This window comes from Aythya fuligula, chromosome 7 (genome assembly GCF_009819795.1).
Source record: "Aythya fuligula isolate bAytFul2 chromosome 7, bAytFul2.pri, whole genome shotgun sequence".
Classification (NCBI taxonomy): domain Eukaryota; kingdom Metazoa; phylum Chordata; class Aves; order Anseriformes; family Anatidae; genus Aythya; species Aythya fuligula.
Genome location: NC_045565.1, coordinates 17,426,659 through 17,442,295, shown reverse-complemented (window position 1 = coordinate 17,442,295; position 15,637 = coordinate 17,426,659). Strand labels below are relative to the sequence as shown.

The 15,637-nt window shown below is 39.3% G+C and overlaps 1 protein-coding gene across 5 annotated transcripts in view; it reads right to left on the bottom strand.

The window, feature by feature from the left end:
* Positions 1 to 15,637, bottom strand: part of GBF1 (golgi brefeldin A resistant guanine nucleotide exchange factor 1) — a 102,187-nt gene that overhangs the window by 81,365 nt on the left and 5,185 nt on the right. For all 5 annotated transcript variants that reach the window (XM_032191606.1, XM_032191607.1, XM_032191608.1 and 2 more), the window contains exon 3: positions 14,899 to 14,965. In XM_032191606.1, the coding sequence (XP_032047497.1) occupies positions 14,899 to 14,965 (67 nt within the window). The remainder of the gene's footprint in view (positions 1 to 14,898; positions 14,966 to 15,637) is intronic.

Sequence of the window (15,637 nt, the reverse complement as noted above, 5' to 3'; positions counted from 1 at the left end):
ATGTGGACACATTCAGAGCAAAGCCATTTTTACTGTGGAACAGTGGTCCTAGAAGAAATCCCTTCAGGAAAAGTAGTTCCTCTAAAGCAGTTATAACTATTCCTTCTCACTTTCCTCACAGCAGCAGATTCAAAGACTTCTATTAATCGTTCCACAATTGTCAACTGAGAATTCTTCTGTTTTTAACTTTTTACTGAATGGATGGCTATCCTTTCCTTCCAATTTCATTTATCACAAATTCTCTTACTGTTGTTCCTCCAGCTTCAATTTCTAACCCACATCTGGTTCACTTAATGTTGCAGAGCACTCCACGCAAGAGATATGTAACGATTAAAAATAAGCAATGCGATATTTGTACATTTTCTATTGCTTTAAAGACATCCAGTCAGCTTGCTCATTAACAATATAAAGAAAATGGACTACCTTTCTTAGACTACAAATATTTAGGCTTTCTTTTCATACCTCTTCATGTTCAGAAACATGGTTTATGAGAAGTTTAAAATAGGATACCCCCTTCCTTATACATATTCAACCTAGCCTCATTCCTGTTTGTCTCCCAATAATACTCCACATTTAATATTTAATACTCCACATGTAATATTTCACAATTTCAAAGCCATTAACAAATAATATCTTTTTTTTTCATCCTTCTAGATTTCTTTACTATCTCAGTAACTGCAATTCTTTACAGTATCACTGTGTGCGATTCATTTAACACGCTGTGGACAACCTCAGCTTCTTGCCTTTAGCTCACAGCAGAGCTCTTGTAATTTTAAAATAAAATACAAATGTTGGGGAAAGGAACATCCTTTTACTAAACACTAATGAACACAGGAGCAAACACAATCTTTTGACTCTGTGATATGTTTGATTTCTGTTGTGTTAGATGCATGATTAAAAAGCAGTTAATTGTAGTACATACTAACAGCTGATGCACAGAAAAGCAAACAACTGTTTACTAGTACCAGATGAGCAGTCAACACAGGGATCTTGTGACACACAATTTCACCTGCAACCACATCAAGTTCAGCCCTTTCAGTTTTATTCCAGGGAGAGCCAGGCAAGGTATGTGTGGGGGGAAGGTCAGCACAGACTTTTCTTTTTAAATGCACTATTCAGACACACTCTTCCTTCTGTTGAGGTTTACGCAGCAAATGGCCTACAGACAAGTCGGGTGTACTATGTGACACAGCTAGTAAATAAAATAACAAGTGGCAAGGCTCCTCTGTGACTGAGAAATGGTGAGATTTTTATCCCTGCCGAATTCAAGACAAGGAGCATAATGTTTGGACCTAGTACAATCAGAAGAAATAATAAAACAATCCTGATGGCTTGCAAATATTTTTGAAGAAGTCTGTACATGGACAGAACAGTTTTTTATTTAGCCACACAGGGTTTATCCAAAAAATTTAAAGCACAGAATTTCATATTCTACCCTCCTGCTTTTAACTAGAGAAAGTTTTGGATAGCCTCTAGGCTAATTCAACTGCATCCTCCAGCAAATTAATCATTATTTCCTATATGCCACAGAAGATTCCACCATCAGTTTGGCACTTCTGAGGAAAAAAACTTCTAAGCTTATTACATGGAGGTTTGCGGAACAGAATTTAGAAGAGACTCATCTGCTCAAGGAAAACGCCGGCATTCATCTACCACTTTGTGTAAGGGCAGTTATTTACCCCCAATGCCCTTGGACGCGAATTCTCTGCCTCCACATTTGCGTGGTATGCCGTGCACCTGTCGGCTGCTAACCCCACCCCAGGCAGAGCTGCAGCACGGGGCAGCAGAGCGGGAGCAGCACGCGACCCCTCGGCACAGGCTGCGGGGCGAGCGGCGACCTCGGGCAGCTACAGCACACAGCGGGGCCGGCTCCCATACCTCCTCGAGCGAGCAGAGGGAAAAACTGCCCACTGTACAGAAAACACCCCTTGAGCGGTACACGCGAAGTTATTCCATGCTTTATGGAGGGGGAAAAAGCAGTATCAGCTATTGCAGATGTCTCTGGAGGATGGGTTTTGTTGTTGTTTTTCTCAAGTTTCTTCACAAACAATTCAATTTGCCTTGAGACTTAGGTCAGTACCATGGTAGTTTGAGAGCTTTTATCCCTTTGCCAGCCAGCTTTTGCTGGAGGAAAGCCTTGTAATTGGCATTTTCTACCCCTGCTTGTTTTCTAAACAGCAAATGCCAAAAAAAAAAAAAAAAAAAAAAAAAAAAATTTAAATGGGCTTTCAGGTTTTTGTTTGTTTGTTTTTTTCTTTTCCCCCTGGAGCCAGGTGGGCTAAACCTAACTGTGCTTCTAAGCAAAAGCCAGAATTCTTCTGTATGATCATCTGCTGATTTTTTTAGAGTTTTTTTTTCCCCACATTTGATGTCCACGCAGTGAGTTCTCCTCTGCCCTATTTTCAATAAGAGCTTAAACCTGAACAAAGCGTGTGCCACTGCTATTTAAACACCGCAGGATATATTGGCATCAATTCTCTATAGCTACTCCTATCGATCATACCATTTCGGGGAATACTCCCACCATACGAACATGTAACAACAGAACGCAGCAAATGTGTCAGATCCTGCTTGCATCTTCGCTACACTGAAAGAGATAGGTCTAAGAAATATAGGAAATTGTTATTCAGACGAAAGGCAGACAACACTTCCTTTCCCAGAACAATCTGTCTCCTGCCCTGACAACCCGTTCCTGCTATATTTACCCAAGCAGATTTTGCCAGCGATATATTTCCAGATGCACTTGAGCCACATGTCGCTGTCAGTCAGCCCAAGCACAGTGGAATCTGAGCGGAGAGCAGCTCCTAGAAATCACTACATGTTAATCCATGCTTCCTCTGCTGCTCGCCTTTAGAGTTGAAGGAGACAAAATGTGTAAAGCATTATTCTCGGTTTATTTTGGAAGCAGTTGTGGGGACAAGAGGTACTTCATTTGATACAGCTATTTACTTCAACTGCTTTCTTTATGGCTGACAGAGACACCTGAACAGTAAAGAAAAAATAAAAAAAATCCGAAGCATGCAGTTAAAAATAACTGGCTGTTTCAACCAATTAATACTGGTTGTCTAGAAAGCTTATTGTAAGGCTGGCTGAGAAAAGGCTAGCTTCTAAACAAGGAGCTTACGGCTCTAACCTGCCATGGGAGAACCGGCTCATCATCCAGGGGAAAAAAAATTGCAATCTTTGTTGGAGGAAAGGACCACAGATCAAGCAAGGAAGATCAGTTCTAGACCTCAAGACAGTTCAATTTAAAAACGCTGACCAGCTAAAACAAGCTGAATTGTGAAGTAATAGAAATAGGTTCTACTTAAACACTAGCTTTGTTTCCTCTGAGCTAAGCCCCGTCACCACTTTAACAGCTATATTATTCCTATATTCTATGATACACTTCTCATCTCATCCCATCTCTTTCCAACCCTAACTGTACCGCAAGCTTCTTCTATTTTCAGTTTTATAGACTACTTCTTACGCAATTATCTTAGTTCTCTTGAATTCCTGAATTAAGCTCCCTGAGATTCTTTTGAACAAAGGACCAAGCAAACTTTTCTCCACCTCTGTGTTTTTAAAAACTCCTCTTCACAGCTCCTGCCTCCCTCAGTATGGCTTCAGCTCCAAAGTGTGTTTTTTGAAGCTATGGTGATGGAGGGGGAAAAAAAAGCCACCCCTAAGGACCTTACTAGCAGGAAAACATTGTTGTTAACATTGCTGGTCAGTCAGTGGAGCCAAGGTACTTTTCAGTTATAGGTACTATGAGCCTTCCAGAGAAAAGGATGGGAGCTGAATCAGTGATGCAGCAAGAAGAAGGGGTGAACAAAGGAGCTGAAAAGGTTTTAAACTGTAAATATCCTTCCTTTGGCTCCCTCCTCCCCTCTTCTGGAAAGCACAGACAGGCAGTTTCAACCTTTCCAGGGTTTATTTAACTGGCTTAACAGAGGGTCCTAACAGGTCACAAATAAGCTTTTTAAATAAAAAGCACAAGTTGAAATCAACTGTGGATATATCAAAACTCATGGCCAAGCCAATTTTATTGCTCAAAGTGGAATTAAAAATATTTGCAGCCCTCTTTTAACAGCAGATTCACATAAAACCTCTGCAGCTAGTCGAACACAAGTAGAGGTTCCTCAGAAAAAAGGCAGTTTTGACCCATTCTTCTAAAACAAACAAGTGAAAAGAGAGCTAGGTTTCTATCCATAACTAGTCTTGTACTAGGGCAAGTATGTCCTTTAGAACAGCTTAAATGATTTTCGCTACATTAAAACCTGAAAATTTGTATATGTTTTTGGCTGAGACATCGTTCCCTAAATCCTATACACTACCATGCTTTTGTACACTTTGCTTTTCAAATCTGTAACACTGGAATACTTGTCAAGGATCTAACAGGCACATCATACAAGAGGAGTGGAGACCAGCATGACAAGAAAGAAAATAAGCATCTTATGGGTGGTATTGAAAGATGTTAAAAATTAATGGCCAGTGCTGAGTAGGATGGAGTGAAATGTGGGCAAAATATGAACTGCATTACATTTTAGAGTTTATTAGCAGCCTCGTACAGCTGCTCAAATTCAGGCATCTAATACGGGGATGTGAACAGCTGGTACCATCACCTGCTGTTCCTGCAGAGTGAAAGCGAGTGTGTGACCTTCCGCTGCAGCACACGAGCCCGGTGCATGTGAACAAGTACCAGTACGGGCTGCGAAACCCAATAGCATTAAGAACCGCCACCCGAAACAACACGGTATGGCTTAAAGGTGGCTGAAAGAAAATGAACTTCACCTTGAGGCTTTTAATGTATTGTTAGTAAAAGAGAAAGGCATAAAACAGCTTGCAAAGTTTAAGTTGTTGCCTCTGACACAAGCTTTAGTAGTCAGTTACCAAACAGCCATTAAAGCAAGCATTCCTGGATGCCTACTGTGGTCTCCCCCTGTTATTTCATTCTATGTTTCTTCAGCAATTTATTTTTCTTTAAAGAAAACAAGACATTTTTTCCCCCGTTTATTAAATTACCATTAAGCTACTCTGTTAGTTGATCTACTGCTTTTTAAAACGTCTGGATCTTTTCATTTCTGCCTCTCCTGTTTCCCACATTCTGAGAAAGAGGCAAAACCATTTCCCTAAGAAAACATTACCTTTTTTTTTTTTTTTTTTCAAATGTAGAAAACATGGACATTTCTCCCCTTATGTTCTTAAGTAAACAGAAGTCTTCATGATGCAAGTGTTCATACTCCTGCATCAAGCAAAGAAGTTACACGCTATATAAAAGATTGTGGTTCAGGACTGCTAGCAGTGCCAACACAGAAGAGTAGACGTGTAAGTTCTTCCATTCATACAGTGAGCGTTGATTAGATCAAGAGAAACACACTCAACTCTGGAAAAACAGTCCACAATTCAATGTTATTTTACCTTCATTAAACCATTGCTGTACCTCTCCACCAAAAGCTAATTTTCCCACAATATCACAGCACTCCTGTTTCAACTGAAATAGCCTTTTCCTGTTGACCGTAACATATTTTAACGGACCAGTAAATATTTGGCAAACATATTGGGCAAACACACTTCCTACACCTTTGTGTTCACCATGAGCACCACCACTTAGGTAAATATTCCCAGGACTGTATTCTCCCCACTCCCTGTATCAGTGCGATTGCTTCACATCTGAGGTGATCTCACACTGAGGCACAATGTGTGTAAGAAAGGAGAAGCACAGACATTTTATAGTGCTTGTTAGATCTTCAGGCTGACTGAATGTATTTGCATTTCAGATCCTGAAAACCCAAACGTTTTAACAAAGAGCCATGCACGCAAAGCAAAATAAAGCATTTCTAAACAACAAATGGGAAAACCTCAGACTGATGCGCAAACCAGCGAATGACGCCTCTCTCCTCCCATGCTGCTGTGACAGCCATCCTAGTTATTACAGAACTATTACAGGCCACTATAAACTGTCTAATCCAGCTTTGAAGAACGTCCAAGTTCCTAAGTGCAGTTACTAAAGATGCTTACATAAGCAACCATATTCTACCATCGCCACACTTTCTTTCTAGAATAAAGCCACTCGCCTAGATCTCATAGACTATTCTCCTTCAGTACACAATGATCAAGATGACAACCTCATTTTGATTTACATCAACAATACCTCACATTTATAATTTGCCACCTGAATTATTTAAGCAGCCAGTCAAGAGGTAAATGGAATCTAATTTGACAGCCACTTGGGAGACTTCTCCAGTGTGTCAAGAAAAAGGACAATTTCTTGAAAAGTAACAGGGGCACAGAGACACATTTTAACCATAAATTTCACCCGAGAACTAAGTTAAACTCAACCAAAAGTGAGCAGCATTGTTCTGAAATCTCTCGTCTCACTTAAGTAACAAGATAGCACGCAGATACGTCAAGAACTGCTAACAGTCATGCAAGAAACTCACACTCCTGCACCAAGGAAAGAAGGCATACATGTTCAGATTCATTATGCTGCTCTGTTCATAACTTATTCCTAGCCACGTTTAAACAGTAAATTAGTAGACCAAGGACAAGAGTGGAAATCAGGACTTCTGAAGTGCTTACAGACAGACAGACAGAGTACCACCACCATCACCGAACCATTTATCATATTCAGCTACCAGGCATTAATCAAGTGTGCCCCTTGAGCATGACAATTGTGTAATTGTGATTACAGTGCAAAATACATCCGTGTACACTATCACAGAAACAGTTTACCTAAGTTAAACTATTTTAAACTAAAATATGGATTTTAACAGGACAGCTAAAGCCAGCATCACTTTGAACTTCAGTTCCATTGCATGTATGTGAAAGCTCTCATCTGACACGTTGGGGTTTTATTTTGTTGTTATGTCGTGCCCTGTTCCTCAACTGTCATGGAACTGCACACCTTTCTAACACAATGCACTGGCAAATAATAGTAGCTTGAACAGACAAGTTTTAACTTCATGATTGCATGATGCGAAGAGCACAGGCACATTCAGTTCAGGAAGTTCAACTGATGAAAAGCGTGTCTATCCACACCCCCTAAACTAACTGAGGAACGTCCCAATATAATCTGTAGTTTAAAGGAAGAGCAAATTGTTTTAACGCTTAAAATGGCATTTCCAAGTCACATGGATACAGTATATGATGCAATACAAATGCTGATTTATCATCAACTTGCCACAATATCGAAGACTAGATCTTGAAAAGGAACATTTATTTTCTACAATTTTGTGATGACCTGTACTCATTCACTGTCCCTAGAAGATTTACTTATATATAATAAATCAATCACAGTTTATCCTTCCTCACTGTATTAATAAATTTATTGATTTCAATTCACTCTCAAACTTTTTTCCCCAAAAAGTATCTGTTGGCAACACAAACACTTGATTGAACGCTCTTCCAACTCATCCATGACATGCCATCTCTATCTCTTTCACCTCAGAATCCATCATATCACAAGACCCAACCTTTAATCCACTATATTACAGACAACATATAACAAATTTTCCATTCTTTGTTGTATTTAGAGGTGCTGTAGAACAAGTTCAAGTCGTGTCATCTAAAAGATGACAGGAGTTATTAAAGGACTGGTGGAGCTGGAAATTTTATTATCTACTTTCAGGACAAACTGGCTTTCATGTATCATTTTCTAAAGACAAATTTCATAAGCGTTATCTTGACCTGTCTTTTTTTTTTTTTCCTTTTTTTTTTTTTTTTAAACTTACAATAAGGAGATTCAAGGCAAGTGGGAAGGAAATGTTTTTCCTGACTGTAAATTAAAAAAAAAGAAAAAGAAAAAACTTCAAATATATACTGTACAACACTCAGATAGCAGACAAGCTAGGTACAATTACTTTAAAGAAAAAACTCATGCAAGTTCAGCAACAAACAAGCAAGCCTCCAACTGTACATCACTCACAATTAACATCCCCATACCAATCAATTTGGTATTTTAATAACAAATTTATCTATTGTTCTGCTACTTCTGTACTTACCTTGAATACCTCCCATTCCACTTGTCTTCTTGCTTGGTTTCTTCTTCTGTCTTAATTTTCAACAATTATTGTGAGAAGCCGCTCTTTATCACACATCCCTGCACTACCCCTGAGAACAGGACATTTTGCCTCATTGAATCCTCTTTCAAACCTCTCCTTCAAACTCAGATCTTGCTATAAACATTATTAGGGATCAGCCAACAATGGCCTGTTTGAAGGACAAATGGAAGTAGTCATTAAGAAAAAGCTTCAAGTGTTTAACAACTTCATAGACTTAATGACCTCTCTACTTCCACCCTCTAAAGCTACAAATTTCTTGAGACGAGGAATGTTTCAGTACGCACGCTGCGTATATATGACCAAGACGTGGCATTCCTATTACATAACTATATAAATATGCACCTGCACTTTCTGACAAATATTGCTTCCTTGAAGCGGATCACCTGTGAGCTGATGTTTTTAACTAGTTAGATGGCAGTGATTTAATGAAGAGGACAACAAAGATAAGGAAAGCTGTGAGAACAGAAGAAGGGCTACATATTTAATGAACTCCTACTAGAATTCAACACTTTGCATATACTTCTTCTTCCAGAAGGCTTTTACTACCATGCAAATAGCCTTACTGTCTCTTAATGGGCCACAATCACTCTTAACTGGTCTCAAACAACCACAAAGACAGCAGGGTCAAAAACACCTGGAATAAAACCTCCATGGATAACTTAAGAGGAACCTTAATTTCAGCGGAGCATCTGGCATTGCCCTTCTACCAAATCAAACTGCAATTTATAGCCCTCTAATGTACGTACATTAGGCCATTTCCTTTATGGCTCCACTTCACACAGAAGCAGTAACTGAAGGAAATAATGGAGTGCCCAACAAGTGGGAAAGTAATTGCTCAACAAGCGTGGAACAAGAGAGAGTCAGTTGCACACCGCGCACATGTGGCAGCTCTTCAGAGCCCGGCCCTGCAGTGGTAACAGAAGGCTGGTGTTAGAGAACAAGCACACTGCAGGAACTCTGCCAAGCAACAGCCAGGAGCGCTTGTCCATCTAAATCCTAGGGTCCTTAAGGATTAGGGGTCAGGAAACAATTCCTTCCAACAGCACCACCTCCTGCCTGTACCTGCCAGTCATTAGCCACGCACAGTCAGGAGACCAGCTCCGAGCTCTAGTCTTACACTACACACAAAGAACCGTATTAAAAGGATGCTACAGTGGCATTGCAAGGATGGTGGGCATCAGAAGGGACAGTTCAGATGCCCTGGCTTGAAGAGAAATGCAGAAATACCTTGTGTGAAGACCATCTTAATGGTTTTGGTTGTGGATTTTTTTCCTCTAGATATTCCCATTGTCACTCCATTTCTATTAAATTTATTCAGCAAGTTTCATACAACTCAGAAGCACGATACAGAATTCAAACATAAAAGCTAAAATGTTCTCAAACTAAGGTTGCTACGCAGCCTCAGTCCAGCCCTTTCTGCCTGTTCAGTCTCGATTACACATCCTCTGTTACAAGCTTCCCCTTCCCAGGAGTCCCATTCCACCCAGGGCCCCGTGTTCAAAGCCTCACCGAACAACTCAGCGACCACTGACCCTGCAACTGATTCTTCACACAGCACAAATGCTGCCTCACAGACAATAGAAAAGCCTTGCAAAAAGGTTACAATGCTTGCCGTAGTGCACGTATAAGCGTCAGAAATACTAAGTTATTCATCAAGCACATTCCTTCTCTTTCTTCCTTTATATTGAACTAACACCATTTTCATGTTAGTTTCGGGCTTGAGAAGTTTACATCCCAGAAATCTCCCCATGCAGTCATCACTCACAGGACATGATAGCGTCACTCCACGCAACTCTGTTAGAAAGTAAAGGAAAAATATTACCAACCACCTTATAAGAGTGTGGTTTATGATTTCTCCAGTAACACAAAGAAAATCTACACCAAAAATGTCAAAAGAAACCTGTTATCAGAGGGAAACTCAAAGACCTTAGCCATAAGAAAGCCCTTTGCTTCATTTGATGCTACAATGAGATCAGAACTTAGATGCATTTCTCTCAAAGACAGTATCTAGAACTACCTGCAGCTTTAAAGCAAAAATAGTGCATTGATTTACATTTTCTTCTCACTTGGAAGGATACGTGCCCTCTTGAAGGCTAGGAATTTGCTTTAAAAATGAGAAATTTACCGTAAAGTCTGAATACTATACACAAGAATCAAATAGTCTGGGTTTAGCCTGCAAGCAAAGCACCACATCAAGGTTGTCACCATAATCTTCCTATTTCATATAGTAAAAAGATGATAAAAAATATTAAAATAAATGAATTACCAATTCTGTACACTGTGTTAGATCATCTGACATGGATCAAATTGCATTGCCACCTGCTAATTAGCAAGGCTGAATTAAAGTTATGGAAGAAAACTTACTTTCTCAATTTTTAAGTATTCTTACACCTTATCCATTCTTCTTAAAAAAAAATAAATAAATGTGGAGAACATGACAAAAGCTACATGTTAGCCAGAGCTGCCTGGTCTGAGAAAAGGCCCTACGTTTATTTTTACTACTCATTTACCACTTCTTAAAATGAGATCTTACAGGAAAAGTTTGGGCATTAATCCCAAATCAGGATAACATTTCTGTATTGTTTCATCTGAATGTCAGATTTTCCTTAAAAATTGAGTTTCCAGAGATCAGACATGAGAAAATGAGTGTGCAATCAAATCTACATACCAGAAAACTGATGGCTACAGTAACAAGTATATTAAATCGGTACACTGGGCAAAGGTTCTCCTATGGTTACAGTCATTTGACCTTTAGCCAGCTCTTAATGCCCCAGCCAACCCTCTAAAGATGGAGATTTGCAGCAGCTTCTTGTCTGAAATAAGCCATGAAAAGATTCTTCTGAACCCACTGTACAAGCATTCATTTAAAATGTCATGAATGTGCATGAAATCTGAGTGCTTCTAACAGCTTACTTTGCAGCTTCTGTTTAAATGCACTGACTCTGAACCACAAGAGGATAAAAGGACTCAAACCTTCCAGTCTGGCACTCATGGCCCTAAAACATACACAAGCACCTCTTCACAGGTGTGTTTACCTAGTTTAAACCTTATTTAAATAGACTCTTGATGCACACACTTTCCACAAACACCTGCTTCTCCCACTGCACTGCTGACTTGTACAAGGCACTTGCATTCAGTTATTTTCTGTCCTAAAACCATCCTACACACCAGTAAGCAGTAATTCAGTCACAAAGATCCTGGTTTCTGACTCATCCTCCCAGTCAGAGCAAAGCACAAATTCTGCCTTGAGGAGAAGGACTACAGAAGTACCTGCTTTTATCTGCACATCAAGCTGGAATCATCTAAAGACTTCAACAGCAAGATTTAAGAAAACCCAATCCTCACCAGATCATGGGAAAAAAGGCTGAGTTTGAGTTTGTATGAGTTTGTATTTCCAGTCATTTTTGGTTACAAAACCTCTACCATCTGAGCTCAAGAGCATCCTAACTTAGAAACACTCAGGAAAGAGAAGATGCTCCGTTACCACTGGACATCAAAAAGAAGCTTCCTTTTGTTGACCTAAATCCATAACAAAACTGACAAAGTGAACAGACTTTAACATCCAGACATATTTTCTAGATACTCAATGTACTTTAAAAAGCAGTCGAATGAAAGCTGCGGTGCAATTACCCTAGATGGAAATCTGTATCAATACTGCAGCTTCCATCAGCTTTAAAATAACCTTTGAAGACCTGGTTTTGTTTCAATTTTGCAAGCCTAGACAAAGCCTGATAGTCATTGTTTGCATGCGGTCATAACTCAGGACACTAATTTGTGGTTTTTTTTTTTGTTTGTTTGTTTGTTTTTGTTTGTTTGTTTTGTTTTTTTTCTGAGTATTGGAAACAGGAGACATCATATCAGACAGGCTTATGCTGCTCATCTTAGTTCAAGATTCAACTATTAAGTTTATCTTGGAGTAACGTACGCACCACCCAAGATGAGAGAACATCTATTTTTCTGTTTTTCACACAACAACTATCAACATTAAAACATATCCAGCATGTGAAAGTGTAAAAATTGCATAAAATAAAACCAATGAGATGGGATCAGAGAAGACATGTTGTTTATTTTCAAACTATTAAACAGCTCTTATAAATCTACGTAAAATTACATTTCATTGCTAGAATTTTAAAGAGTAACATCATTCCCTGTATGTCAGGTCCAAGGCCTTTCAGTAGGTATGCTGAATTGCAGAAACGAAGCTATTCTTACCACAGGCATGGGTTTGTTTGTGCTGAGCAACAGCATCTTCTCTAGATGTTTCCTTCAGGAGCCCATTTAGACATTACAATGGGATGGGATGCCACTAGATAGTTGCAGGCAAGGATTTACTATTTTTGGTAATCAAATAAAAGACATTATGTAATTTACTTACTCTTGAGGAGCAACACTTTGAAATGGGAATCTTTAGCTGCGGGAGGTATACAGTGCATCTTTAGCCCCTTGACCAGGGTATTTCAGCATCACAGTCACGACAGAGTTAATACCCACTAGCTCAGAGGAGAACAAAAGGTACTCCACTGCAACATGCCTAACATTTACATTGCCTCTCTTTGCTCATTAAACAGGTTTTGGTTAAATAATGAACAAACTGTATTACAGACTCCGATGAGAATTCCAAAATTATAAATCAACTGGTAAAGCCCAGAGGAGAATGAAGGGAGTGGGAGGGAAGGAAGGATAATATTGACTAATATAAAGGGCGCAGCTTGACAGTGGATATTCCTGCCACACCTGATCAAACATGCTCCGTGGGGGAGGGGAAGGGGGGGCGAGAGCAAGAGGGGAGATGGGACAAGGCAGCCTGAAATTTGCATCCGGAACAGATTAAAATGGGTTCTTGGGGGATTGAGAAAATACATAATATATATTACTATAAATGCAAAATTGTACTAAAAGCTAACTCAAATGTCAAAGATTACAGCTTGAATAAATTTAAATATAAAAGCAATGTGTTTCCATGAGCTAATGAAAGAGACATGAAAGGAAGGTCCAGGCAAAAAAATAATAATAAAAAAAAACTCTGCCCCCACCCCCAAATAATAATAATTAAAAAAAATAATAATAAGCTTGGACTTTTCATTGCCTGGAAGATGAGGCAGTAGACTCTGTATCAAAGTATTGCTTGAAATCCAGTCTGTCTAAAATGAAAAAAATGAACATAGCAATGATGTCCTATCTCAAGACACTAGTCTACAAATCACAAGTCATTGAAGCTGAAATTACCTGTTCAAAAGAACCCCATGTAATCAAACCAATATGCTATCATCATTGTATATAAGCAATTACTAGCTCAGCATAAACCTACTTACATGATGACTAATACTCACAGAGAGTCTCTCAGTACATGGAAATTGGCTTTCTCTAACATGAGCAGATACTCAGCTTGCATTTTTTCCGAACAAGTCAACAGCATACTGCATCCAGGAGCTACAGATTAATGGCCAGCCCCTGACATTTACTCGTATTGCATTTGTTCAAGCATCCTGACATCTCCCCACCTTGTTGATAAGAAGTGCTATTTGCAATAATGGCAAAGAACTTCAGGAGTCTCATCTTCAAAATTTTATCTCACAGAAGGACAGATTAGTGCCAGGAAATCGTCCTCCTAAAACAATTCTGATGGTTGTATGCATATCTTACAGAAGATGAGTGAGCTTACAGAAACACATAAATCCACTCATTTAGTCTGGGGAAAAGTGTAACACCCAGAACAAAGATATTATCCAAAAATACAAACTGTGCAGGAGTTGCCTATGATGTCATGACCTCACAGAAGAGTCCTGCTCACAGCCAGGAGACGTTCACCAGGCAAAGAAAAATAAAGCACTACACTTGCAGGCAGCCACAACCAAGGAAGAAATAAGGGCTTAGGGCTGGCACAGGTCCTCAGCACCTGGACGGGGCGCTGCTGTAGTTCTAGTGAACTTAGTTTTGAGGAGATTCCAGGCTCAGCACTGACACGAGAACAGGCACATTCTGCAATCAGAAATGCGATAAGTCCATCTCAAATTTCAGCCGTAGTTCAGAACACTCACTGTGATAAGGGGATCAGAAATAAGGCTTCCTTTAGAATACTGCAATCAGTAAGAAATTTGGGGAAGAACCAGCAGAATGCCACCTGCAGCTCAGCATTAGCCTCACTTCCAGACTATCAATATATACTGGGGTTAAACAGCTACTCCTGAAACTATAATCAGAGAAAACGTGGGTGGAAATGGGAAAAATTGTCTGGAAGCAAAAACCTAGTCATAATCCACATCACAGCCATATGCTCTACTTCTGTAATTAATACAGAACCCCAGCTCCTTTCGGTGCAACTGGTCACAAAGTAAAACACTCAAATCTTGAGTCATTCACGTCAAGATTCAAGAGGTGCAAATGGAAAGTGAAGTCTCATCTTCATTTCTTATTGATAACAAATGATGAAACCCAACAAACTGAAGAATTTAAGGAGAAACCAAATAATGGGAAACACCTTTCCAAGCAGATTTTTCTAGTCACTCACAGATCAGAAAGCATAAGCCAAGCACAAAAAGATTATACATAATAATATAGCAGATTTCCCATATTACTACAAGCTTTAGTATAATGAAAAAAACATGTAAACACACACGCGGATGGATGGATGGATATGTCCAGATAGTGGCAACAGTAGTATCTGTATGCTAGTTTAGTACTCATATTATTCATCTGGAAAAGCATATACTTATTAACTCTTTTCTTGTTATTCAGTATATGATCTCTGGGTAGTAAATAAGATAAAAAAGCACATTTGCACACAGAAGGAAATATAACATTTATTTGCACGTACCCTAGAAGGCACACGTACCTGCTGATTTCTGCATAAGCTTACCTGTTATATTATTCAGCACTTCTTTTAAGACGCTAAAGCTATGCAGCAGGGGATCCCTTTCTTCATCCTATAGGTTATATATAGGAAGGAAGTCATTAATAAAGCAAGAAGACAAATCTTAATGATGGACATGTAAAGATCTCACCTTCATATTCAAAGAAGTACTGTGGGTTGCGTTTATCACTGTCAGCCTGTTTACTCCATCAAAATCAAGGCAAGCATTTTTATTTTCCTTCTCGTGCTACCCAATGCTGTACAGCTTAAATGTCAACGAATAAGTTCAAGACTGAGCATTCTACTTCGGTTTTACTGTCCTTAGAAGTATTTCTGATTAGCCTTCCACTGTTCAACAAATTTCAGAGCAGATCTACCTCATACCATATTGAAATGGCTCATCTGGATTTGCGATAATGTTAATCTATGCAGATTGTAATGGAAACAGAAATAAAATGACATTTGGTGCCATTAAAATAACTTGAAGAAAGAATCACGGTATGAAATTTATATGAAAAGCTGCATCCTTTAGCCTTAGTTTATCTTTAGGATATTAAAATAAGGAACAGTAGTTTCTCCAAGCTATGTACATCTGCAGCCACACCTACAGGGTGGCAGTGAGCACTAATGAAATGCCCGTTAGAAGGAACCCTGCCCTCTGACAGACTGAAAGCACTTGGGCTGGGTGACAGCCACCTGCTATTCACATGGCATTCTGAAGTGCACCACAGATGCAGCACACTAC